The sequence below is a fragment of the Terrapene carolina genome, unplaced genomic scaffold, assembly GCF_002925995.2.
Source record: "Terrapene carolina triunguis isolate 2854851 unplaced genomic scaffold, T_m_triunguis-2.0 Scaffold236, whole genome shotgun sequence".
In the NCBI taxonomy this organism is placed as follows: Eukaryota; Metazoa; Chordata; order Testudines; family Emydidae; genus Terrapene; species Terrapene triunguis.
In genome coordinates this window covers 6,810,076-6,834,621 of record NW_020664587.1, presented here as the reverse complement: position 1 = coordinate 6,834,621, position 24,546 = coordinate 6,810,076, and the positions used below count along the sequence as shown (strand labels likewise).

Genomic DNA, 24,546 nt, shown 5'->3' with positions numbered 1-24,546 from the left:
GAAAATAAACTAGCTCATCACATGATGGAGAGAACGTCAAAAAATTTAAAGCTTTCTGTGGTATCATTCCCTTAACAGGGCATAAGAGTAGCAGGCAGGAAATCTTCTACAGCGGAACTGGCTTATCCCCTGGGCTGAATTCTTTTTCTTTGGTTGTATGATTTTGCTGCTAGTGGCGCCGACTGATTCTGTCCAACTCTAATGCGATTAATTACCCAGAGCAGAAATTTGCTGCCATCAGTTTACAAGGATGTTCATTTGTGATGACACAGAAATTTGAAAACACGACTCCCTGCTAAGAGGGATTAAAAAGAAAAGACCTGAACATTTTGGATTTCTAAAAAGGGGATGGGACTGTACAAATATAACAAAAATCATTTAGAACTTCTACTTTCCAATTGCCTTGCTGATCCATGTCTAATAGTTGTCATGCTTTCTATTGCTGTGTTGATAAGTAATAGATTTATCCTTTGATTGTTTTTTTAAATGGCTGTTGTCTTTTAAGACTGAAATTCAGGCAGACTGCTGTTTTTTTGCTTATGTTACTGGTCCGATCATGAAAACCCTCAAACCAAGTGACAAGATCCAAATTTTTTTTGCTTTCTACTTTAAAGGAAATTAAAGAGCAGGTTTCAAACTAACAAAAGAAATATAATTCAAACATGTGCTTTCAGACCTCTTGCTTAAAGACACAAATATTGACTAGCCTTTACAAAAGAGATGTTTGCATTGCAGCTGGAAGTGTGCGTCCCAGCTTGGGCAGACAGACACGCACTAACGCCAACTGAGCTAGCGTGTTAAAAACAGCAGGGGAGCAGGGGGCTAACCACCCAGGTTTGTACCCTGAGGTCTGGGCGAGGGGGCCTACCCCAAGCTGCTGCTTGTACTCCCCCGGGCTACGCTGCTATTTGAAGCGTGCTAGGTTGAGCAGAGCTAGTGCATGTCCATCTACCTGAGCTGGGAAGCACGCTGAAGTAAAACGTCAGTGTTTTATTTTTTTAGCTTTCCAATGAAATTATTGGAAATGTGATGGGAAAAAGATTTGAAATCGTGAATCGTTATTGTAAAGTTGTTTGTTTTTATTAAAAATAGATATATATGTGGAAGGAATAGAGCTAATAACAGATGCACATGTTCTTGCTTATTCTGTGAAGAAAGTTACCAGATTAGAAAAATAGGCACAAGAAGCATATTCCTCCTCCTTCTATCCCTAAACGGTTCCCTTCCTTCTTCCTGTCTGGAAGCTACCGCTACTGTTCTGCTTGAATAAACTCCAGGCAAGTACAAATTCTCTTCTTTGATGCAGCTGGCTGGGAAGCCCCTAAATTAAAGATCTCACTTCTTTCTGAATAATTCCAGTGACTGCAATCCTCATGGCTTGTTTCACCAATGTTCATTCTTTCTTTCTTCTTTCTTTTTTGCCAGGAGCCAATCTGCTGTTCCCACTGAGGGTCCCAATTTAGGGAAGGAAGGAAAACAGGAAACTCAGTAGGACCTGCTTATTGGGAACAGAGATATAGTAAAACACTGCACTCCCATAGCACAATTCATCAGACAATGTCCAAGCACTTTACACAGATGGGTAAGTTGCATCCTGGTTTTACAGATCCTGGTGAGGCACGGTGATGAAGTGACTCGCTGAAGATCACACAAGCAAGTCAGTGGAATAACCAGGACCTGAACCCAAGATGCCTTCTACTCCTCTGCTCTAATCACTAAGTAATTGTGCCTCAATTAGAATGGGAAGTGTATCAGTGCATGAGATGTGCTACTTGTGATTCCTATTATAGGGACCCTTTGCTTAGGGTGAAGTTTACCATAAAATGAAAAGCTTCACCATAAAAAAGGAGCCCACCGTATTCTAAGTCACCCCACCGCATTTCTTTATATAGTACCAGTATGCTTAGACTATGATAATGAAATCGTGCTCTTTGGTGATTATCCCGTTATCACATTGGAAATGTACTTATTTATAAAGTGCATATCTGACCCAGCACCATAAAGCTGCATTAAATTACTAAACTCTACTGCAGTGGTGTATGCAGCACATCATCTGTTATTTAATATTTCAGATTAATCACAGAGACTCCCTCCCACCACTCACTTTCAGTAACTCTTCGGTGTGGAAGGCTTAAAGTCCTTATACAAAAATAGAAAGCTGAGAGAAATATTGCTCCTCAAATTAATCCTACACTGAACTGATTCAGCAGCCTGGATTCTGCTCTATTTACAACTTTTTACTTGACGAAGGTTACGGAGACTTTGCGATCAGAAGCTGAAAGGTAAAGTTGGAACATGGATGAGGCTGGAAGACCAACAGTTGCCCGTATAACTGTGTCACACAGTTGTGTACGAAGCCTTTAAATAGAGGTTGGTAGTTCATAACTTAGCTGTTGCGGTAGGTGTGGGACTAGGACAAAGGCAGCGACACTGGTGATATAGACTCCAAGTACAACAGCTGGAGGTTTTTGGCGGTGTCTGAGGGTGGTTCATCTCTTCCCACCGTACAGTCCCCTGGGAAATTCATCCAGCATTGGTCTTGACTGATGGCAAGCATGAGCCAGGTCACGTAACATCAGCATGGCTACAGCATCCAGAAGCGCTCACTCTCTCACATACACCCTGTGGCTTGAATGGTGGGATTCTATGAGGACAGATACTGTCCAACCTCCTGAGGATCCCTCTGACCACCCCCTTCTCCCACATGCACACAAAATCCCCAAGCGGATTTCCGATATACAACTACCCAGTGAACAGGTTGGCCAGGGATGAAGCCACGATGGTCCAAGGCATGGGAGGTCACAGAACAGAGCTCTTGGGGATGGAAGAAGTGATCACTTCCCCCAGGTTTTACTATATTGAAAGGAGTTTTCAGTGTATTAATAACTGCGTGTAATTGTCACATATTGGGCATCACACAAGGGGCCTTCTGCCTGTAAAAATGACACTGTGACTTTTGGAAGAGCAGGAAATATTGCCAGTACTTTATTGGTACCAAAGTGTGTGGATTGTTATGTATTGCACAAGGACATAGCTACACACTTTGTCCTCCCCGATACGATTGCTACCTGTCTCATTCTGGACAAACTAGTTCCCTTATTTGAACCTCTGCCTTCCCCAAATATGCTCAGAATGTCTGGTGCCATTGGCAAGTTGGGGGTAGGGAATTTTAAGCAGAGGTGGCTGCCTCGCTCTGTTCCCATTCTCTCTCAGCAGAAGCCTCTTCTCACCCCGGCATGCAAAAGGCACTTTTCCCTTTCCATTCAAATCCTCAGCCTCATCCAAGGAGCCTTCTCTGCCAATTCTGCCTGCAGCGATGCTGGAATGCTCCGAGGAACTCTGACATGACAGTGTCATGACAAGCTTTAGTCATTCAACACAGTGCCTGCTGTTTAAAAACTAAAGCAAATGTTTTTAGGGGGTCCTGTTCACAATGGGAGGAGAACCATGCTAGCTACAACTGGGTTTAAACATGATTGTTTAAACATGGTGCTGCTCTTAAGGTGGTGAGGGTCTTAGTGAGACCACCAAATTCATGAATGCTCTTTACCATGTCATTTCTCAGTAAGATCTCCATGGTATAGAGATGACAATAGTCCAAACTATCCCTCGTGGGAATGCATGAGCTAGGATCATTCTTCTAAATACCTTTAGCGTGTCCACTCCTTCAGTGGAGATCTCTGCCCAACCACTGCCTGTCTTAAAAGAGAACTTCTTCCAATCACTGGCCTATCTTAGAGCTCTCTCCAAAAATAACGTAAACCATCTCTGGGACGGAGCCATTTTGACCCCCCCCAATGCTGTGGTTCTGTTGATCTGCAGGCATCTCATTAGCTGAGAGTACTTAACAGCCAAGAGCAAGAAGACGAACTGTGGGATTTTAAAACCAGTCTAGAAAAGGCCAGCAGTTGATTCCTAGTGGTGAGGAATTCAAGTGCATTGCTTTGAAGTGCAACCCGCCCCCCTTTGTTCTCCTACTGTCCCCCTCAAGTTTGAAACACCCAGAATATATTGAACACGCTGGTGATCATTCAGACGCTTTCAGGCACTATCGTTAGGCAGAACAGTCATTTTGCTCAGAGGGATTTGCTTGAGATAGCAGCTCCTCTAATAATATCACCCTGGATTCCCCTTATAATGGGAGGTTTCTTCTAGATCTTAAAAAGAGATCAAGATACCCAAACCAAATTCAATTAGAAAATAGAATCATCTCCTCTTCCTGGAAGTGACAGCGCCCCCATCCCAGGCTGGGGCAGGATTTTTATATCTTCGATATCCTTTCAACGGGTTTCACTTTAAGTCCGTCTGAAACGTGACCAGGCCCCTGCTTACAAATGTTCCGGTCAGTCTATTCAGCACTGCGTAAAGCAGGCACTAAGCCCTCGGTTGCTGATGCGTTCCCCCTGTTCCTCTTTGTCCCCTCTCGGCCTGCATCAGAGGGATCTCCTCAGTCGTCTTCTGCAGATTTGAACATGAGGATGGCATTGTAGATTTTCAGTGCAGGACCCAGCTTAATGCTCAGTATTTTAACTATGTCCGCCTGGTTCAGGAGGAGGAAGGCTTCACCGTCTATCTGCTGTAGGACGGAGAAACAGTACGGAATGAAGATTACTGCCAGGAAACTTCCATGATTCCCTCCCCAGCTCCCGGCTTTCAACTAACATAAAAATAATGTATCAGGTGCTGATGAAGGAATGCAGAGTGACAGGCCTTGAACTCCTGTATTTATCCACAGACAGACATGCATAAGGTAAGCTTCCCGCACATGCTGCCCTTTTCAACATGACTCAATCCTAATGTAGAGGGACCATCTCTGGAAGTGAAAGCGCCTATGCTGAGACTACTGACAAGGGTGCAGTTAGTGGCTGTTATGATGGTGGGTTATGTCCGTTAGGAACTATATTGTGGCCTAAGGATTACTTCTATTTTAAAATTCAGATGCAATCAAGGATCCTATAAACTAGTCAGAAAGTAAAATCATACACTCGACTCTCTAAAAAATCCTGAAAAATCATGGAAAGCAAATCTCCAGTAGGATGTTATTCAGAAACCACACCAATCATGGGCTGAAGTAATACAACACTCTGCTACTTTATACAGAGCTTCTTGGAGTCCCATTAAAACTGTTCAGGGCAAAACTTAAAGGTGAGGGATCTTTGACCTGCAGATTTGCATGAATGCTTTGGTCACAGATGCTGAAATCTCATAGCTGAGAAACAGTTTCCTGTGATTTAAAAGTTTGATCATTTTCAGAACTACAATTCTGCCCACGTAAGCAGAAAACAAAATAGATTCATGAAAAGTCAGTTTCAAAGGCACAAAATGAGATTGTTTGGTTTAGGAAGGAGAAACAGGAGAGGTATATAAAAGAATGCATGGTACGGTGAAGATAAAAGTGTCTGCTCCTATTTACCCTCCTTCGTAATACAAGTGCAAGGGAACATCCAGTTAAACTGAAAGGAAGCACAGGACTGTCTGCAAGGAAGCTGGCTTGCAAATACACCTCTACCCTTGCAAATGCAAATACACCTCTACCCTGATATAAGGCGACCCGATATAACACAAATTCGGATATAACGCGGTAAAGCAACGCTCCGGGGGGCAGGGGGGACTGCGCGCTCCAGTGGATCAAAGCAAGTTCGACATAACGCGGTTTCACCTATAATGCAGTAAGCTTTTTTGGCTCCCGAGGACACGTTATATCGGGGTAGAGGTGTACATGTAAATAAAACACTATAGGCTGTAGCCTGCTGAAAGAACATGATAAAGCACGGTGGTGAAGGAAACCTGGAGTGGTTGTGGTCTGTGATTAAGGCCTGAAAGGACTCTCTGGGGGACCACCCTGCGACAGCAAACTACTCCATAGATGTCCATTACAGGGTTCTGCAGCATCTGGCACTGGCCAATGTCAGAAATAGGGTCCTGGACTAGGCATGGCACATTTCTGATCCAGGATGACAATTCTTACATCCCTAGGATTTTTTTCTAACTGGAAATCTATTGATTTTAACAATTGGCTGAACAGTGTGGGTCTGTCTAATTACACTGGACAGTCATGTGGGCAAGGCAAAGAATGGGGTTTTTAAGGTCAGGCTTGACAAAGCCCTGGCTGGGATGATTTAGTTGGGGTTGGTCCTGCTTTGAGCAGGGGGTTGGACTAGATGACCTCCTGAGGTCCCTTCCAACCCTGAGATTCTATGATTCTATGAACTGGGAGCCAGATCTTATTTCTATTCCTCTATTCATAAAAACACTGCGCGATCTTATGCGAGTCACTTAACCTCTCTGTGCCTCAGTATCTGCAACTGTGACGTGGGAATGTCAGCAATGCTCCCTAACTCCTAGGGGGTCACACAACTTAATTCATGAATGTTTGTAAGGTGCTCAGGTACAGGACTGCTATGATGAGATTCCTAGAAATAAACAGAGAGCTGCTTAAATAAAACCAAATGGATCTAAAAGAAAAAGTGTGCTGCAAAGCAGTCGTATATTTCAGCATGATATTTTGGGTCTGATACAATTATTACAGCTTCACATTGATCCTGTTACTTTCTAAGTCATTTTATTTTAGAGAGTCCCAGACGCAAATGTAATAACAATGCCTATGGTATACTATGTGTCACTTTGTTCCATCCTGCTTGGCTTCTTTCTAAAATTCTTTGCACAATTCGTTCTCTTTAGTGCTAAGATAGCTCAATAAGAAAATAAAGCATCAACTTCCTCTCCTCCCCAAAGCCTGCACGGGGTTTATTTACCTAAACAGAATGCAGTTACAGGCCTGATTACAGCTAACAGACTATTCTAGTGGAGTTCAGAGGTTCTGTCAGTCACACCTTAATACTTGCCAGATTCTGGCTTAAGCTCAGCCCATTATTAAAAGGGTTTTAATTTCGACCTGGAAATTTAGTTTGAATACAAGTCTGAAAATACATGAACCCCTTCATGCCAAGGTTAGGGACTGGTGCTTAGCAGGGCTCTGGACTGCTGGAGGCAAGAGGCTATGCTGGGAATGAAATTAGCTCTAATCACATGATATCAAAAGTTTGAATGGTGGATTTATTAGTAGATTTACCAGGAGAATCTCATTTATCTACATACTTTGTCAGGAATCGGGTTATTTCCCTGTGCTCAGTTACATTGGAAAGTCCCCCATTTCTGTCCATGTCCCCCACTCTATTTAGTTAAACAGTGTTCCACTGTAATATTACCTTCGGTACAGTACTTTCTGAAAGCCTCAAACTGTTTTACAGAATGAAAATATGTACCAATATACAGAACTATGAGCATGACTTCCATTTGCCTGCCACTGAAATGCAGTCATCTCAGGGTGCAATCATTTATGTATTTCTGGATTTATTAAAAATATGCCCATTACAATGAGCACTATGTACTATTATTTATTTGGAACCCAAGAACATGCTAAGTGCCTTGCAGAACATAGAGAAGATATAGTCCCTATCCTCAAGAACGTACAATTGAAATAGACAACACACTGATGGCACAAAAGGGAAGCACGAATAAGCAAGCTGATCAAAGGAGTGTTAAGTACACCTTGAGTTGCACCTGGAAATGTAATTGGAAGCCAGTAGAGTCCAGAGAGCAAAGGTATGATTCATTAGAGAAAATTTGCTAAGTAAGCAGACAGCCAGGTTCTGCAGTAGCTGAAGTTTTTGAGTGGTGTTAAAAGGCCAGGTAGAGTGCAGTGCAGTAATCCAACTTGGGAGTGACAAAGGCAGGGAAAATTGTGGCAAGATTTGCATCCAAGAGGAAAGCCTACAACTTCCTAAACAGCTGCAGATTCAAAAAAGTCTCATCCGTTGTTGCTGCCTAGGAATCCCGGAAGAGCCAGCGATCCCTAAGAGAATCCCCAGGTTGCCAACCTCACTAACAAAAGCAGACATACCTAAGGCTGCATGTCTATCATGGAGGTCACGGACGTCACAGATTCTGTGACTTTCCGTGACCTCCGTTACTTCTGCAGTGGCTGGTACAGCTGGCTCAGGGTCTGCCTGAGCCGGGCAGCCCCTGGGTTAGCAGCAGCAGCAGTTTGGATGTGGGAGGGGGCTCAGGACTGAGGTAGGGGAAGCACTTACCTCGGGGAGGCTGGGGGAGGAGGATCTCCCGGAAGCAGCCAGCATGTCCCTGCAGCTCCTAGGCAGAGGGGCCATGGGGCTCTGCGCACTGCCCCTGCCTGCAGGCACCACCCCCGCAGCTCCCATTGGCTGTGCTTCCCGGCAGCTCCCATTGGCTGTGCTTCCCGGCCAATGGGAGCTGTGGAGATGGCGCATGTGGCGGGGGCGGCGTGCGGAGTCCCCCTGGCCTTCCCTCCCCCTTGGAGCTGCAGGGACATGCTGGCTGCTTCCGGGGAGCTGCGTGGAGCCAGGTAGGGAGTCTGCCAGCCCCGGGGTCCCGGGCCGTGCACTGCCCACCTCCCCCTCAGTATCAGGGATCCTGGGACACCCCCCAGCACCCACGGTGCCTCTGGACCAGCCCTCAGAGAGCAACCCTGGCCCAAGTCTTAGGTCACAGGCTGTAAATTTTTGTTTATTGCCCGTGACTTGTCCATGACTTTTACTAAAAATATCCATAACTAAAATGTAGCCTTAGGCATATCCCATCACTTGAAGGAGCAGATGAGATCTCCATTGCATTGCAGTGCACTACACTACATAACAGTCCAAGACAGGACCTGAAAAATAAACTTTGCAAGTTTAAATTCACCCTTCAGTTTTAAAGTTTTACTCACGCTGGAATTTGACTAGGATGCTGCAGCTCCCCAGACGTGCCACATTCTCTTTCATAAGCAGAAATCATAGCTTAGCTAGTCCCCATGACTCCAAATCACTAGAAATGCAAGAGCACACAGCTGGCAGTGCTACAGAATAACACTTAATCAGGCTTTTCTTACCTCTTCCCTGAATACTGAAGCTTGTTCCTTACAACCAGGTAAACGCTGGACAAAGCTAGCCACCTAAAATAAACAGTGGAAATAATGCAGTTAACACGGAGAGATTAATGGGACACCAGCAACTCAGAAACCATATTTCCATCTTAATATGTTCTACCTATTATAGTTACAAATGATATCTGAAATGTCTATAGCTGAAAGTGAGGATAACAAAAGTCTCTTTTTCAGTTTGTCTCCTCTGTGCATCTGACGGCATGGTGCTCAGAGTCAATTCCACGGTCTCCCATGGAGAGTCAGCCAGTTTCTCCCCTGCTGAAAAAGCCCTTACAAACATTGACATTATTTTTAAGGATTTACAAATTAATCAATCAATCAACCAGGAGGTACGATTTAGAGGGAGCTCTGTCAGAAAATGGAACTTTTGGAAATGAAGCTAATTTAAATGAGTTGACAGCGTCCCTTTAAGAGGCAAGATTTAGACTACTAAATATGTATGGCTGCCTGAGGAAGGGGAACAATAGTTTACACACATGTGAAAAGTGGAAGCACTAGCGAGAGAAAGGAACCACCATTCGGTTATGGTGAAGCAAGGGAGTAGAACTAGGACCAATGGGATTAAATGAGGAAAAGTGAATTTTGCGTTGAGTAGCAGGCAGGGCCGTTTCCAGGTTTTTTGCCGCCCCAAACAGCGGGAAAAAAGAAAAGAAAAAAGCCGCGATCGTGATCGGCGGCAGCTCCACCGCGCCGCTTTCTTCTTCAGCGGCAATTCGGCGGTAGGTCCTTCCCTCTGAGAGGGATCGAGGGACCTGCCGCCGAAGAGCCCGAGGTGCCGCCCCTTCCCCTTGGCCGCCCCAAGCACCTGCTTGCTGGGCTGGTGCCTGGAGCCGGCCCTGGTAGCAGGAAAAAACTTTCTAATGGTGAGATGTGTTCGACTGTGGAATAGTCTCCCCAGGGATGTGGTGAAAGCCCCATGAGTTAGGTTATTTAAAACTGGACTACACAGTGCACTATATCGGGGATGAGAGAGAAGAAGAAATAGACTAGATGACTTTGTGTGTGTTGTTTCAGTCTCTAACTTCCATGGTTCATGGAAGATTTGTATATCAAAGCATAATCTGTTCAAACAGCTCTTCCTAATTGGCTGTTTCCTACAGGGAATAGCTCTATTTCAGAAGGCATGTTCACTTGAGTTGGTATAGATGTGATATTTCTCCCACCAATACAAATGGACAAGCCTTAAAAGGGACACTGTCAAATACTATTTCCTCTCCTCTTTTTAACTCCTGATTGTCCAACCCCATCCTCTCCTAAAAACAGAAGATACAAAATGCCTTCTCCTGCTGATTCTACTGTTTCTGAATTTAGCAAACATTAATTCTTCTCTCTCACTCCCATGAGACTATAAAGAAACGAAGCAAAGAGGGTTCCTTCTGTTTACAGAAAACTCCCATTGATTTCATTGGAACTGTAGGTGCCCAGACCCATTTAGGATCAGGCCCAGGCTTTAACTACTATTGCCGGGCCAGCAGGGAGAGCTCTGTTTCAGAGGATCCACACAAAAAATGGTAACTTTATACAGATCGGAAATCTGGGGTTTCTGAATGGTGAGATGTGAATCCAGCAGCCTAGGTTGTTTGCAGAGGTAATTTCTCCTTGGTTTCCCCCATGGAAAAGTCCTGTAGAATTTAAACAAAAATGAAGTCCTTTCTATAGGTTTCTGAATTATGCTACAGAATTTAATAGAAAAATGTCTCCTACATGTTCTAGTACACGTAACAGGGTGGTCTGTCTCCTGCTTTAAAGGGCAGTGGAGCCCAGAGCCAGCCAACCCTGTTCCATGACATGGGCCCTTTAAGAAAACAGATGTTTAAGGGGCTAGCAGACAAACTGGGAACGGGAGCTAGGGTTAATCAAGTGGCTACCCCTGAACATAATAAAAGTCAGCTGTTAGGTGACTGTCAGGGGGCAGAGAAGAACTGCAAGAGAGCAGCTCCCTGGAACGGGAACCAGATCCTGGATACTGGTCGGGTAGGGAAACCTGCCTGAATCACATGCTGTGAGACCTGTTAGAATACAGTAATAGGAGGTTCAAAGGCTCTCATTGTCTAAGATCCTACGCCTGGTCATGCTTTAGCACTCCATCCACATATGGAGGGGGGTCCTCCTCAGATAGATCTCTTCACCTCCATGAGGAAGAAGGGCCCAGGTGCTTCATGCCAACATCCTTCCCCAACCTCTGGCCCATCAGAGGGTGCTCTGCACTGTCCGGGGCTGCATGGGAGTAGGGAGCAAGGGAAGCAATGATGTATGGCCAAGAATGAGACTGGGGGGAAGCTACGGTGCCAGGGACCCAGTGTGGGCTGTCAGTGACCAGAGTTGATTCGGAGATAGAGGACCTCTGGCCTCCTGCAGATCTTCAGGTATCATCAGATTTGTGGGTGGGCTCTAGGGCTTTTCCTGTGGGACGGTAAACCACAACCTGCCCTTCCCACAGGGAAAGCCACAGAGCCCCCCACATGCTGTGCGGTGATCTCTGCGAGGACATGACAGAGATGCCCATGGGAAAAGTCCCCACCTGTGGCTCTGCATGCTGGGGAGGGAAACAGGAGATCTGATCCATAGGTTTTAGAGTAATTTCTAGAGAACATCCTGTGACGCTCTGTACCTCGGGGGAACACCCTGCACCCCCATGTTCATCCTTATAATATGATTGTGTGGTATCCAATGCAAAGTTTGTCATGTCGGGTGTCTTCGGAAGGCTCATGATGCACTGAGCAGTGTTGTTATAGTAATGTTATAGGTTGTAATTTCATGTATATAGTTATGAGGCTGAAAAATGTGTCCTCATGGCTTAAAACAAGCCCAGGCAAAAACTCTCCAGGAGCAGAGGGGCAGTTCACACCTCATCAGGGCATGTATGGGACAAACCCAACCCAGCCTCACAGGAACAAAGGACACTGGCCTAGGCAGCAACAAAGGATCTGTTGGACTCTCAAGTGAGTCACCCCCCTTCCCTTGGGGCTTGTCAACACTACCAAGTTTGGTTGACAAAACTTATGTCGACACCCAAAATTCGACAAAACAAAAATCACCAAAGGGAGTTCACACTTGCTCCCTCTGTCGACACATCATGTCCACACTGGGGACACCATCATCGACAGGGTGAGCAATGCACCGTGGGGATCTATCCCACAGTGCAGTGTTGTGGGAAGGACGAGCTGAGCGCTGCATGAGTTCTCCCACAGCCCCCTCAGCTGCCGAAAGCAGCATCATGAGCAGCTCTGTGAGCTCTCCGTGCTGAGGAATGGCAAAGCAGCACAGCAGTCTGTCCCCCTCCCCCATGACAGCAGCCTGCCTGCTGCTGTGTTCCTAGTGCCGGGCAGAACAGGAGCATTCCAATGATTTGCTCTGTTTGTTCCCCAAAGGGAGCAGCGCACAGATCCTTCCCGGAGCTTTGAAAGGGGAGGGGCGCATGCCTGCAGGGCAGCAGAGATCAAAACACTGAGCAGAGCAATCAGGGCAGGCATTGTGGGATACTGGTGGAAGCCAGTTCTGTGGACGAAACAATCAGCAGTGTTTACACTGGCTCTTTGTCGACAATAAAGGGAGGGGGAAAAAACAAAAAAGTCTCTTGTAGGGGTGGAAGTTTTTTGTCCCCAAAACTGGGCGTTTTTCGAGACAAAAGTCCCATTGTAGTGTGTACGCTTTTGCTGTTTTGTTGCCAAAGGCAGTTTTTGGTGACAAAACATGTCAGTATAGACAAGCCCTTGGTCAGTTTGGGACTACGATGAGGTAATAATGCTCACCTGACTCTGAAGGGGGGGGGGCAACGTCAAGAGGGAAGAAAGAACATGTTAAAAGGGAGAGACGTTTGCCATGCTCTCTCTCTTCCACCTACATCTACAGACACCACACCAAGCGACTGAAGCGCTGATCAAAGGGGAGAGCCTGGCTGAAGGGTAACCAGCCAGCCTGTGGTGAGAAACATCTAAGTTTGTAAGGGCAATGAAAGTGTTAAGATCAGCTTAGAATGCGTTTTGCTTTTATTTCATTTGACCAAATCCAACCTGTTGTGCTTTGACTTATAATCACTTACAATCTATCTTTGTAATTAATAAATTTGTTTGTTTGTTCTACCTGAAGCAGTGCGTTTGGTTTGAAGCATGTCAGAGATTCCCCTTGGGATAACAAGCCTAGTGCTTATCAATTTCTTTGTAAAACTGACAAACTCATATAGACTTGCAGCGTCCAGCGGGCACAACTGGACACTGCAAGACGGAGGTTCCTAGGGTTGTGTCTGGGACAGGAGATATTGGCTAGTGTCGTTCGGTTGCACAATCCAAGCAGCGGCTGGCCAAAAGTGCCCACTCACGTAGCTGGGAGCAGCTTACGTGCCAGAGGCTGTGCGTGAACATCCCGGGAGTGGGGGTTCTCACAGCAGAGCAGGGTAAGGCTGGCTCCCACAGTCGAGGACTGGAGTGGCCTAGCAGATCACCGGTCCAGAGAACACCAGGGGAACGTCACACATCCTCAATATCATGAAATTCTATAGGGCTTCTTCCATAAGGGTTGTAATGAGGTCTTAGATTTGAGCTAGGATACTGAAGTCTCCATAATTCTGGCATCTTAAGTACCTCTTTCCTCTGATGGATACTCCCTCTTGCATAGATTCTATTCTTATACCTGGTAAGAGTTTTGAAGGTAGTGGGATGCTGGAGTCTAAGCCAGCATGCGGCCTCCCTGTAATAACATATCAAAGTAGGAGTGACAAGACCATGTGAAAATATGCAAATAGGAGCTAGTATTAACAAGAGCTTTATAATCCACATGCAGCTTGCACAAGGACAATCTCCCACAGCCTTCTGTATTAAATCTCATGTGGGATTAACTAATGAGCAATTCAAGCTCTGTCACATATTAATATATCCCTGGGACTCAACTCTCCGAACCCTACCATCTAACTACACTTTGAAAACATGACAGGAAGCTTTCAATAAATAACAAGCCCTCATTCCAATGACAGCTCTTTTTGACTGGTCAGTATTATTGACGGCAAGCCTTTACTTGGGTGTCTCAGATTACTGCTGATTGTTCATTTCAGCTGCTCTCAGACTTTAGAGATTAAAATAAATTATTTTTCTTTAATGTGGGTTTTGTAAATTAAACAGATCTTTAGTTTCAGACTAAAGGAGAATTTTCAGAGTTCAGAGGCACCTGGCACCAACACTGACCAATGACTGCCTGGCAGGAAGGTGTTACAAGTCCAGGTTTCAAGAAACCAGCTCTAGTTAGTGCCCACTAAAACCTAGCACGTCCTGCTGTCTTTACCTTCTTCACAGGCCTATATTACATTGTACATCCTGGTTCTCCAAGTGCTTCTTTCATGGACAACTCATTGACTCCATGGAATTCTGCAAGATTGGATCCTTTTATTGATACTTAGGACAAAAGCTGATATGTCCTGTTGTAACAATTAAGGCCAAGTAGGCCTATTTTAATTGTTAGCCTAACTGGTGAAAAGTGGGTAAACGTTCATGAAGTGTCACAATGATCTGTTATATAAAACTGTTTAGGAAAAGCTGTGAGAAGGAGGCAGACAGACGGCATTCATTTAAACAGAAAGGATCCACTGACACCACTCCAAGGACTGTGTTAAGAGCAGCAGAGGAGCAGAAATCAATTAACCAAAATTGGAGTGTCAGAAATGAGGCCTAATTGGTGGACAAAATAATGAGAGGATGGATTATTCCACCCACTATCTTGCTGGAGCTGCTAAAAAAGACTTTTTTTGGGGGGGGGGAAGGGAAACAAAAGCAAACATTTTTTTTTTTTTTTTTTTTTTACTATCAGTGCAGTTGCAGCAGCAGGAGGGTTCCCAGGACTCTAGACCTTGATACTCCCGTGGGGAGGCCTGTTCATCATTACTGCACCAGCGAGGATCCCAGCCTGATGCAGGTGACATCCTGATCTGTCTTTCCCTCCCTTATGTGCTCCCTTTCTGCCCCCATCTCTCTCCCTCTAAGCTTTTCACCTGATCCTGAAATGAACCGTACTGCACGGCACCCGCACGGTGAGATGAGCCAGCCCATCCAGCTCTGTTCAGCCGGAGAAGGGCCAGTGAAGGAGAGGGACCAGACCAGACCAGACCAACCAGACTTTGGCCCTGACTGGCGTGCTGAGCCAGGTCCAGAACAACGGCTGTTATGACCAACTTTCCAGCCCAAAATATCTGTCTGTGACTGACCAGGCGCCCCGTATCCTGAGAACATCAACAAAAGCCGCATTTCCCCCATCGCCACTATCCTCTCCCTTCTGTGTCTGTCTCTTTTGTCTAAAGAAGGAAAGCAACTATCATTCCCAATTCAGAATTAAATAGCAGAACTAAGTTTATTTCCTCACCAAGAAGGACTGGTTAACTGAATACGAGACTAACCAATATTCACGATCTCCAAAAACGGACTTTGATAGGTTTTGATTAAGTTTGTTTTGCATAAATAATCAATTTCTCTTTCAGTGCTCTTTACCTCGTTTTGATTCTTTTCCTTTTGTGTGGTTCAATCAATAAATTTCTAACATTTGGCATGAATTTTTATAGTGTTTGCCGGGGAAGAAGCAGGCTGAGGTCTCTGAATACCAAACCCCGAACCTAGTTTAACACCATTTAATGTTGGATAGTGACTGGTTTATGTTAACACCTTTAACTCTTTGGGCCCATATATTCTATCAAAATGAATACAATAGCCCTTAGAAAGTCTCTGGTGTTGCTGTAACTGACCTCCTCCTCCAAATCCCTGGTGGTCACTGTCATAACATGTAGCAAAGACTGTAGCACAGACAAGCATAGTTTAGTGTATTCTGATGTTCAGTGCTCAGCATCTATACTGCCCCGCCACACCCCTGTCCTCACAAAGGACACATTTTTTGCCTTGTGCCCCACTCTGTTCTTTTATGAAACAGCCTCAACATTTTGTCCAAAAGAAAAATAACATTCCACTTGTTCTATTTACATTAACAGTATCAGGTGTTACAATTTTTGTCCTCCCTGGTTTTGCCGGATGATCTACTGGAAAACTGAAGTGGAAGCTTTCTCAGCTCTGAAAAGCAGGACACAGGGATGGTGAATCTTCTACAGAGACATTTTTCTCTTGAAAGTTAGTTGTGAATTGAATTCAAACAAGTTTTCACAAAACCAAAAGAGAACCCCTCAGTTTTAAACAATCAGACTAAGTAACCCACCCTGTCACAATTGCTCAGGTTACAGTCTCTTGTGATGTCCTAATCCCTCTAGTCTCCAGTCTTCTGACGAATCCACCAGCATAAAGAGAAAAGTTGAGATCTGATTTTCACAGTATAAAAGGCAGGAGGGAAAAAACACTTGTTTGAAAATCTGTGAAGCCTCTCTATGAATCATAAAGAAGCAAAAAAGGTCACAAACTTTATTTTTTCTTTGCAAGACTTTTTCACCTCACAACCCACATTACCACAGGTTTCCTCCTGCATGAACAGGCCAGCCATCACGCCCCAGGAGTCAAGTCTCTGACACTTCAGAGCTGGTGGTGAAATTCTAACCAATGCCCCAGGCGTCCAAGCAAGGAGAGCTACTCAGCACACAGAAGCAGACATGCTTTATCAGAGACCACCTAACTGCAGGGGACACATCTTATTTACAAGCACTGCATCTCGTAAGCTAGGACTGCAAAAATGCATCTCTGACAGCACAACTGCTGCCTCTCAGAAATCATGTCTTACTGTGGCCGGTTTGGTTCTGCATGTGAGACAGGCAGGGAGAGGAAGGAAGAAGGACTCCAAGCATGCACAGCACAATTTTACTCTTATCTGCAATGTAAAGTGAATCAGGGGAGGAACAGACCAGAGGAAGCCAGTGTCCACTGTCAGCATTTTGTTTCAGGCCTGAGAACGAAAAGGGTCAGGACTAAGCGGCGGGAATCAGATCCATAATCAGGGAAACACATATGGTTGGACAGTAGGGGGTTAATACAGAATATTTTCAGGGACTCAAGGTAAAAAACTTTTGACTGAGTCTGTAATTTCCCTGCATGAGCCATCACTGCAAAGTAAACAGTTAAACCACTGCCTACATAGGGGAGGAAAAAAGATGTCTTCCAATCAGCGCTAGAGAAAAAAGGAGTGACCCGAGATTCCATCAAGCAGAAAAGGCAGATGCGCAGCACTCACCTCTTCCACGGTCCACTTGGCCACGCTCCTGGCAGTGAGGCCCGAAACCTCCGGCAGCAGCCTGCAATGCTGCTCCCAGCAGAGATGAAGGCGGTGGGTCGGGCTGGAGGACAGGGAGGGCATGAAGACAGACTGATGGAGGGCCTGCTGCAGAGTGAATTCTGTGTCTGGAAACAGAAACAAGAGGAGTCAGAGTCAGTAGTCAGTCCTCAATTTGAAGCAATACAAAAAAAAAAAAAAAAGTGTGTGCGTGTGTGTGTGGTAACACTTTGAAAGGGGAGAAAGGTGGGGCAGGAGCACAGACTGCTATTCCATGGCACACTGCACTCTGAGCATGCCCCCAAAGAAGGGAAGGAAAAAACCAAAAGCAAGGCTGCCAGGCTGGCGACGTGATCGTTAGCTGTTTCTAGGCAAAATGACGTCCTGCTGCTAACACAGACGATGTTTGCAGCGTTTTATTGACAAGGTGGAGGAGTTCTGGTAACAGCATCTTTGGCTGGAAATAAATGGCACCATTCCAGTTCACAGCCCGTAACCGGCTTGCTAACAGTGCAACGCATGCCAGATGATGGCCTGGACCAACTCCCTCCCCCACAAGAGACTCCGAAGCCAGTAATGCTCTAGGTTACCTCCAGACACCAATATTGCTCTCCATTTGTCAAATGAGAGTGAGGCTTAAAAAAAAAAAAAAAAATCCCCCCCCCCCCCCCCCCCCCCCCCCCAATGAGCTCACTTGGTAAGTGCAGAGTCATGGTCCTAAAGGGATTTGTCTGGTTATACAATGGGAACTGATGCAAAGGATGGAACAACACAGAACACGTTCCTCTGGGTTATAATGGTTAATGTTTACTGTCCCCTTTCCTCCCCCCACCAAATACAAAAGGGAAGCATTTCTAAACCTTGGAATACTTCATGTAAGATTATGGTCAAGGTTAATGGTGCCACCATGTGGCAACAAAGAATTATGCTCTGCTACTTTACTGGCAAAAAATAAAAGCATATAGCAAAGATACAGCTTCTTCCCTTGTCACCCCTCTAGGGCCACTGAAAAGTGCTGGGATGGCTCTTGTGATTAAAGTCCTGCAGACTTTATCCAGAGAAGAGGTGCAGCTTGCTCCGCATTGCCCTGGCAATGTACTTCACCCTTATTCTGGAGGACCACCCATAGGGGTGAGAAGGAACTGCAGACTCCATGGGTCATTTAGGTACAGTATTGGCCTTTCTACTGAGACTACCGATTGGTGCTCGTGGTGGTGGCGGTGGTGATGTTCCTGTAGAAAACGGACTGAGGGTATGTCTACACTGCAGTCAGAGGGAAGCGTATCCAAGCTAGCTCCAATAACAATAGCAGTGAAGCTGGGTGGCACCAACACATTTAGTGGCTCCAGTACGTCCCAGAGCAGGGCTGTACAAGTGCAGGTTACCTAGGGAGTTTGCGGAATCCCCATCCTTCGAGGATTATAAGAACAAGTCAGACCAGGGGTGGGCAAACTTTTGGGCCCAAGGGCCACATCTGGGTTTGGAAATTGTATGGCGGGCCATGAATGCTCATAAAATTGGGGGTTGGGGTGTGGGAGGGGCAAGAAATTAGGAGTTCAGGGTGTGGGAAGGGGCTCCGGACTGGGCCAGGAGGTTGGGGGAGGGGGTGAGGGCTCCAGCTGGGGATGTGGGCTCTGGGGTGGGGCTGAGGGGCTCAGAGGGCAGGAGGGAGATCAGGGCTAGGGCAGGGGGTTGGGACTGAGGAGGTGGTCAGGGGTGCAGGCTCCGGGCGGTGCTTACCTCAAGCAGCTCCCGGAAGCAGCGGCATGTCCCCTCTCTGGCTCCTACGCGTAGGGACAGCCAGGGGGCTCCGCACACTGCCCTGTCCAAATGCGCCACGGTTCCTGGCCAATGGGAGCTGCGGGGGCGGCACTTGGGTGGGGGCAGCATGCGGAGCCCCCTGGCTGCCCCTACGCGTAGGAGCCAGCGGGGAGACATGCTGCTGTTTCTGGGAGCCACATGGAACCACAGCACGGCGCCAGGCAAGCCCTGGCCCCCACTCCCTGGCGGAAGCTCGAGGGCTGGATTTAAACATCTGAAGGGCCGGATGTGGCCCCCGGGCCGTAGTTTGCCCACTCCTGGGTTAGACAAACACCAACTAGGGTTGGTCTAGGTATGTTTAATCTGGCCTTTCTGTGGGGGGATGGAGTAGATCGGGGTTCTCAATCTTTTTCCCCCCCCGAGCCCTCCACAACATACTATAAAAATTCCACAGCCCACCTGTGCCACAACAACTGTTTTTCGGCATCTAAAAGCCAGGGGTGGCAATAGAGGGTAGCAAGCAGGACCACAGGAAGCCCCACAAAGCTCAGTTGCTCAGGCTTCGGCTTCAGCCCTGGGTGGCGGGGCTCGGGGCCCCAAGCTTCAGCACCGCACAGAGCAGCTTCGACTTCCTGTCCTGGGCTCCAGCAAGTCTAATGCCAGCCCTGCTTGGAGGACCCCCTGAAACCTACTTGGGGCTCCACAGGGGGCCCAACACCCCTGGTTGAGAATCGCTGGACTAGATGACCTCTTGAGGACCCTTTCAGTCCTACATTTCCACAATTCTATGAAATCCACTGGGGGGGACGGGGGCAAGAAAATAAAACCACTAAAAGATGGAGCACCGGAAGAAAAGCTCCAATGGGAAAAAAAACAAAGTTGCAAAGAAGAAAAGGCAAGTTTCCAAGACCGGCAGTATCCTCATCAGACCATGGGAAAGCAGCCCGGGAAGTAGACCTTAGTCCAGCAGAGCGTCAATGCACTCTTCATTATTAGATACAGAAATCAAAAGGGGAAGTCAGGTCAGGCAGTGATTAGAATCTCTCTCCATATATGAGAAAATAATAAAAGTAAAAAAAAACCACCCCCCAAGACAGACTATGCTACAGGAAGCAACCATCCCAAAATATAAAACAGGAGCTGGTTTATGTCCTTTTTGGGGTGTGGAGGGAGGAAACTATAAATAGTCACAACTATTCCTCCCTCAAGGGACTGTGGGATAACATCCTAAAAGGGAGACACAGTGAAAGCGCTATATTTTGGATTATTTTAAAACTAGACAGGGCAAAGCAGAGGCTATATTTAGGGAAAAAGAACAGGAGTACTTGTGGCACCTTAGAGACTAACAAATTTAGTAGAGCATAAGCTTTCGTGGGCTACAACCCACTTCTTCGGATGCACCACGAAAGCTTATGCTCTACTAAATTTGTTAGTCTCTAAGGTGCCACAAGTACTCCTGTTCTTTTTGCGGATACAGACTAACACGGCTGCTACTCTGAAACCTATATTTAGGGAGAAATCCTGTATTGGCCACCAGGGGGTTTGCCCCTTCTGCCCGCACCATCTCTGACTTCCATGACTGTAAGATACATGTCATGTGTCAAGCTATATATATTTTAAAAGGCAGAAAATTACCTATTCAGAGTTTAAAAACCCCTCCTCACTCAAATGCTCATAAAAGATTTGGAAGTTCCTCAGATTTATTCACAATACTCGATTTTACTGACATATTTTTTCTTGTTTGGTCTTCTTTCAGTGTTGTCCATCACTGTGATTTCATGTGGCCCGTTTGGTTCCCTTCTTGTCCCTTTTCTCCTTCAGTCCCCTCCATTCCTCCAATTTGGGTGGTTTTGCCCCAGTGTTCACCAGGGTTAATCCTTCATACAATACCTTTTGTTTATCTTTGGAGCAGGGGAGGGTAAGGTAAATGTGTGTGTGTCTGCTAAAAAGTCTGCATGTGTATGTGAGGCGTTATAAATACCACCGAGGGATGGGGTAATGACTAGGAATAATCAGAATTAAGACTTCTGTGTTTTAAGTGAACATTGTGGGGAAAATTCCTAACTGTGGTGTAGGGAGGTTATTTCACATTTGAAGAGGAAGTGGCGGAAGCCCCTCTGCTGGATGAGAAGCTGTTAATCTAGGAATACTGATACACAATAATGGGATGAACATTGTAAGTGACTTGGTCAATGAGATATAACTGACATGTGATCAGCCTGTCCTGTGTCAAGGTAGTGATCTAACTAAGGCTTTGTCTACGTTACCGCTTTTGTTGGTAAAACTTTTGTCGGTCAGGGGTGTGAAAAAACACACACACACCGCCCCCAAATGACGTAAGTTTCACTGGCAAAAGTGCTGGTGAGGCCAGCACTGTGTCAGTGGGAGAGGCTCTCCTGCCAACATATTGGGGGTGGTTTAATTATGCCAGCAGGGAGAGCTCTCTCCTGCCTCTGTAAAGTCAGTAGTGTAGACACAGCCTAAAATAGGAGGCTGTAGAAAGAGCAAACAGGAAAGCCACAACACAGATGTTGATAAGCAGCCTCAAGCACACACTTGGAAGACAATAGGGTGAGCTATTAGCGTCAAGGACCTTGTAATCTGTCTCTAACACACTGCAAGCCTTGTTTTGGCCAAAGCTAGGAGGGTGGAGATCAAAAGAACACTAAACAGTCAAAAGAAAAATTTTCAGGAGGAGAAGAGGGAGGGGCTACGTGTCAGGAGCTCAGACAGGGAGACAAGCTGGGGGGGGCGGGGGGGGAACTCTGTGGAAGAGCCACAATGGGAGCTGGTCCTACCTGGGTCCCCATGCCATGAGGAAGATGGTTAGACAAGGTGTCAGTTAGACATGCGTAAGGCCCACGAAAAGATGCACAAGACCAGACCGGGGGGGTTGCAGGTGCAGTTTGCCTAGTGACTGTAACAGCTCCATTGTTTTAAAGTCAGACAGAACAAAGCCCTGAATAAGACACTATCAGGCACTGGTAGGTCAATGCGTGACAGTAAATAACTTAATAGCGCTGTCCATCTCTCTTGTCTATGATTCTGTCTAAGCAGGAGCGGCGCCAGGGTTTTTGCCGCCCTAGGCGGCAGCGCTCCTCCTCTGAGCATTCGGCAGTGGGTCCCGGAGATGGATGTTCCCTAGACAGCCAGAGCCACTTCTGGCTGGCAGGGGCATATACGACTGATCATAATGACGAGCACCAGGTAAAAAATAAGAAATAGTAAGGCATCTGCCCCAGCTTCTGCCTGTTTAGTTATTTTTTACTGGGACTTTACTACAATGTTAAATCCTGCTAAACGCTAGGTCTGCGTGGCTATCTGAACTGGCTTTTTATAGTAAATCTGTAAGTTAAACATGCAGTTTGCGGAAGTACAACCAGTAAGAACCTTTTCTTTAAAAACTGACCCACAACTTGCCAGAGGAAAAACTCCATATTCCCGCCCTTGCTCTGTTGTGGCCTCTCTCTTATTTTCTGAAAACTAGAAAAATTTTAAAAGCCTAAAGAAAAAGAAAATCAGGATTCAAAACTGGTACCATGTGATGCCTGTCTGATGGGATCCATGGGAAAGCAGACAGTGACTCTTAGTCCAGCTTCTAGTGGACACGTGTTTACCATAAAGCCATCTCAGCAGAGAGGTCAAGGAGTGAATGGGGAATGAAACCCCCCTCACCCTTAGAAACTAGTTTCTCCGTAAAAGGGGTGAGGGTCCATCAGTGGGACAGTGTCAGAGGTCCGGCTAACTTGCCTTCCTGCTTCCTGGGCAGTAGCTGTGAAGAAGGGTGTAGCTCTAGGGCATTGAATCTGATACCTCTAAGAGCCCTTAACATTTGCTTTAATACATTTGTGTGAGGAGGGGAGTGATTTGGACTGTAGCACACACTTGAGATAAGTGCCTGCAGCTAAAATGCAGCAGTCACCAGAGTGAAGTACTAAAGATTCAAAAGCTGTGAAGTACCAAATAGTTTGATGGTTTCTTTACCTAAAACACACACACAAAATCAACCAACCTTTCCCTTCGTATTCCTGTTTCACTAGCTGGAGCTTTCTATAGGCATGCGAGCACCCAACCCTGAAAGCATAAATCAGTTATGTAAAAGTAACAAAACAAACAATAGAGACAAAATTGTTTTTCTGCAATGAGTGTTAATGGGATTTTTACAAAAACCAAGAACTTTCCTCCTTAGAACTGGCAATCACATCCCCTATTCTCCCTCCACCCATCACCAGACATCTCTTGGGTAAGTGCCATGCTGCTAAATTCACAGGAGGAGATGCAGATTTGGATCCATTGCAGACAAAGGAAAGAAATCCTCCCCCAAATGTGGGGAAATTTAAATGGGACCTCACCATCTCACTATACAAACTGCAAACCTCTGGACAAACTGGCTGCTCCACAGAGCAACTGCTTCCCTTCCCCATTTCAGGTATAGCTGCTGTTGTGGGAAACTTACCCACTAGTGCACTGAAACATGCTGAAAAGTCTCACTTACTTTTTTGGTTTGGCAAGGGTATCTGCAGATGATTCCTCTTCAATCCAATGCTTCTCTTGACTGTTTTCAGACTGCTCTGACAGACTGTGGACGCTGCTTCGACCCGATCTTTCGCTATCTTGCATGGAAGATTTTCTAGCGAAACAATAATAGAAGCTAATTAACTCCTACATTCCACTCCTCCAGGAATGCTGGATGTTGTTTGACTTGTACGTGAAAATAACTTCTAAGCACCACTTCGTGGTTTAAACCTTACACTCCCACCCCCTGGTTAGTGATGCACAGCACTTTTCTTCTTAGCACTGATGCAGGGAGATGATGTGAGAGAAATCATCCCTCGCTAGCCCAGGCTCTGATCTCAGCAGCAGGAAGGGACCATGGAAGCATCAGTTCTGGTGCATCAAGAGCTTTAAACCTTGATACCTTTGGATAATATTTAAATAAGTTTTCACGGCTAAGTTTGGTGCATAAATGGAGCTGCAGCAGATGTGCAAGGCAAGGGAGAAGCAGAAGCAAGGGAGAAGATTTGCACTAGGAAACTCAAACCTCTCACTAGCAGGAAATGAATGGTTTAAAACAACAGTATATTACATTTCTATCCTGCCTGTTTTCCCACAAGGGTCCCACAGCTCCGTACAATCTTTCTACGAACAGCACCACTGAAACGCAGCCACCTTGGGAATGAGGCTGGCAACGGAGGACACAGAACAGTGCTGGGAGGGGAAGAGACATTTGGCCAAATACATTGCACTGGAGGCAAACCCTCTCCCTACTAAACACGTCCAGGGATTTTTAACCTCCACGCAAAGCAGACAGAACATTAACATTTAATCAAAAAGACAACCCCCCCCCCCCCCCACAATAAATAGCACAACTGAAGCAAACTGCTGAGATCTGCAGTTCTGGCTCTACAGGAATCTAGGGGCATATCTACACTACAAGTCGACGTAAGGCAGCTTAAGTTGACCTAACTATGTAAGTGTACACACTACAGCAGGGGTCGGCAACCTTTCAGAAGTGGTGTGCCAAGTCTTCATTTGTTTGCGGTAATTTAAAGTTTCGCGTGCCAGTCATACATTTTACATTTACAGAGGCCGGTCTGGGGTTCCGCCCGCCGGCCCCTGCCAGCTGGGGTCCCGTCCGCCGG

At 46.1% G+C, this 24,546-nt stretch overlaps 1 protein-coding gene across 1 annotated transcript in view; it reads right to left on the bottom strand.

Moving 5' to 3' along the window:
- Positions 1–359: 359 nt before the first annotated feature.
- The window catches only part of LOC112110025 (lethal(3)malignant brain tumor-like protein 4), a 61,037-nt gene continuing 36,850 nt past the window's right edge, over positions 360–24,546 (bottom strand). The window contains exons 17-21 of the mRNA XM_024204816.3: positions 23,400–23,534; positions 22,917–22,978; positions 17,105–17,271; positions 8,909–8,971; positions 360–4,576 (exon numbers count right to left, since the gene is read on the bottom strand). Of these exons, the coding sequence (XP_024060584.2) occupies positions 4,448–4,576; positions 8,909–8,971; positions 17,105–17,271; positions 22,917–22,978; positions 23,400–23,534 (556 nt within the window). The 3' untranslated portion in view covers positions 360–4,447. The remainder of the gene's footprint in view (positions 4,577–8,908; positions 8,972–17,104; positions 17,272–22,916; positions 22,979–23,399; positions 23,535–24,546) is intronic.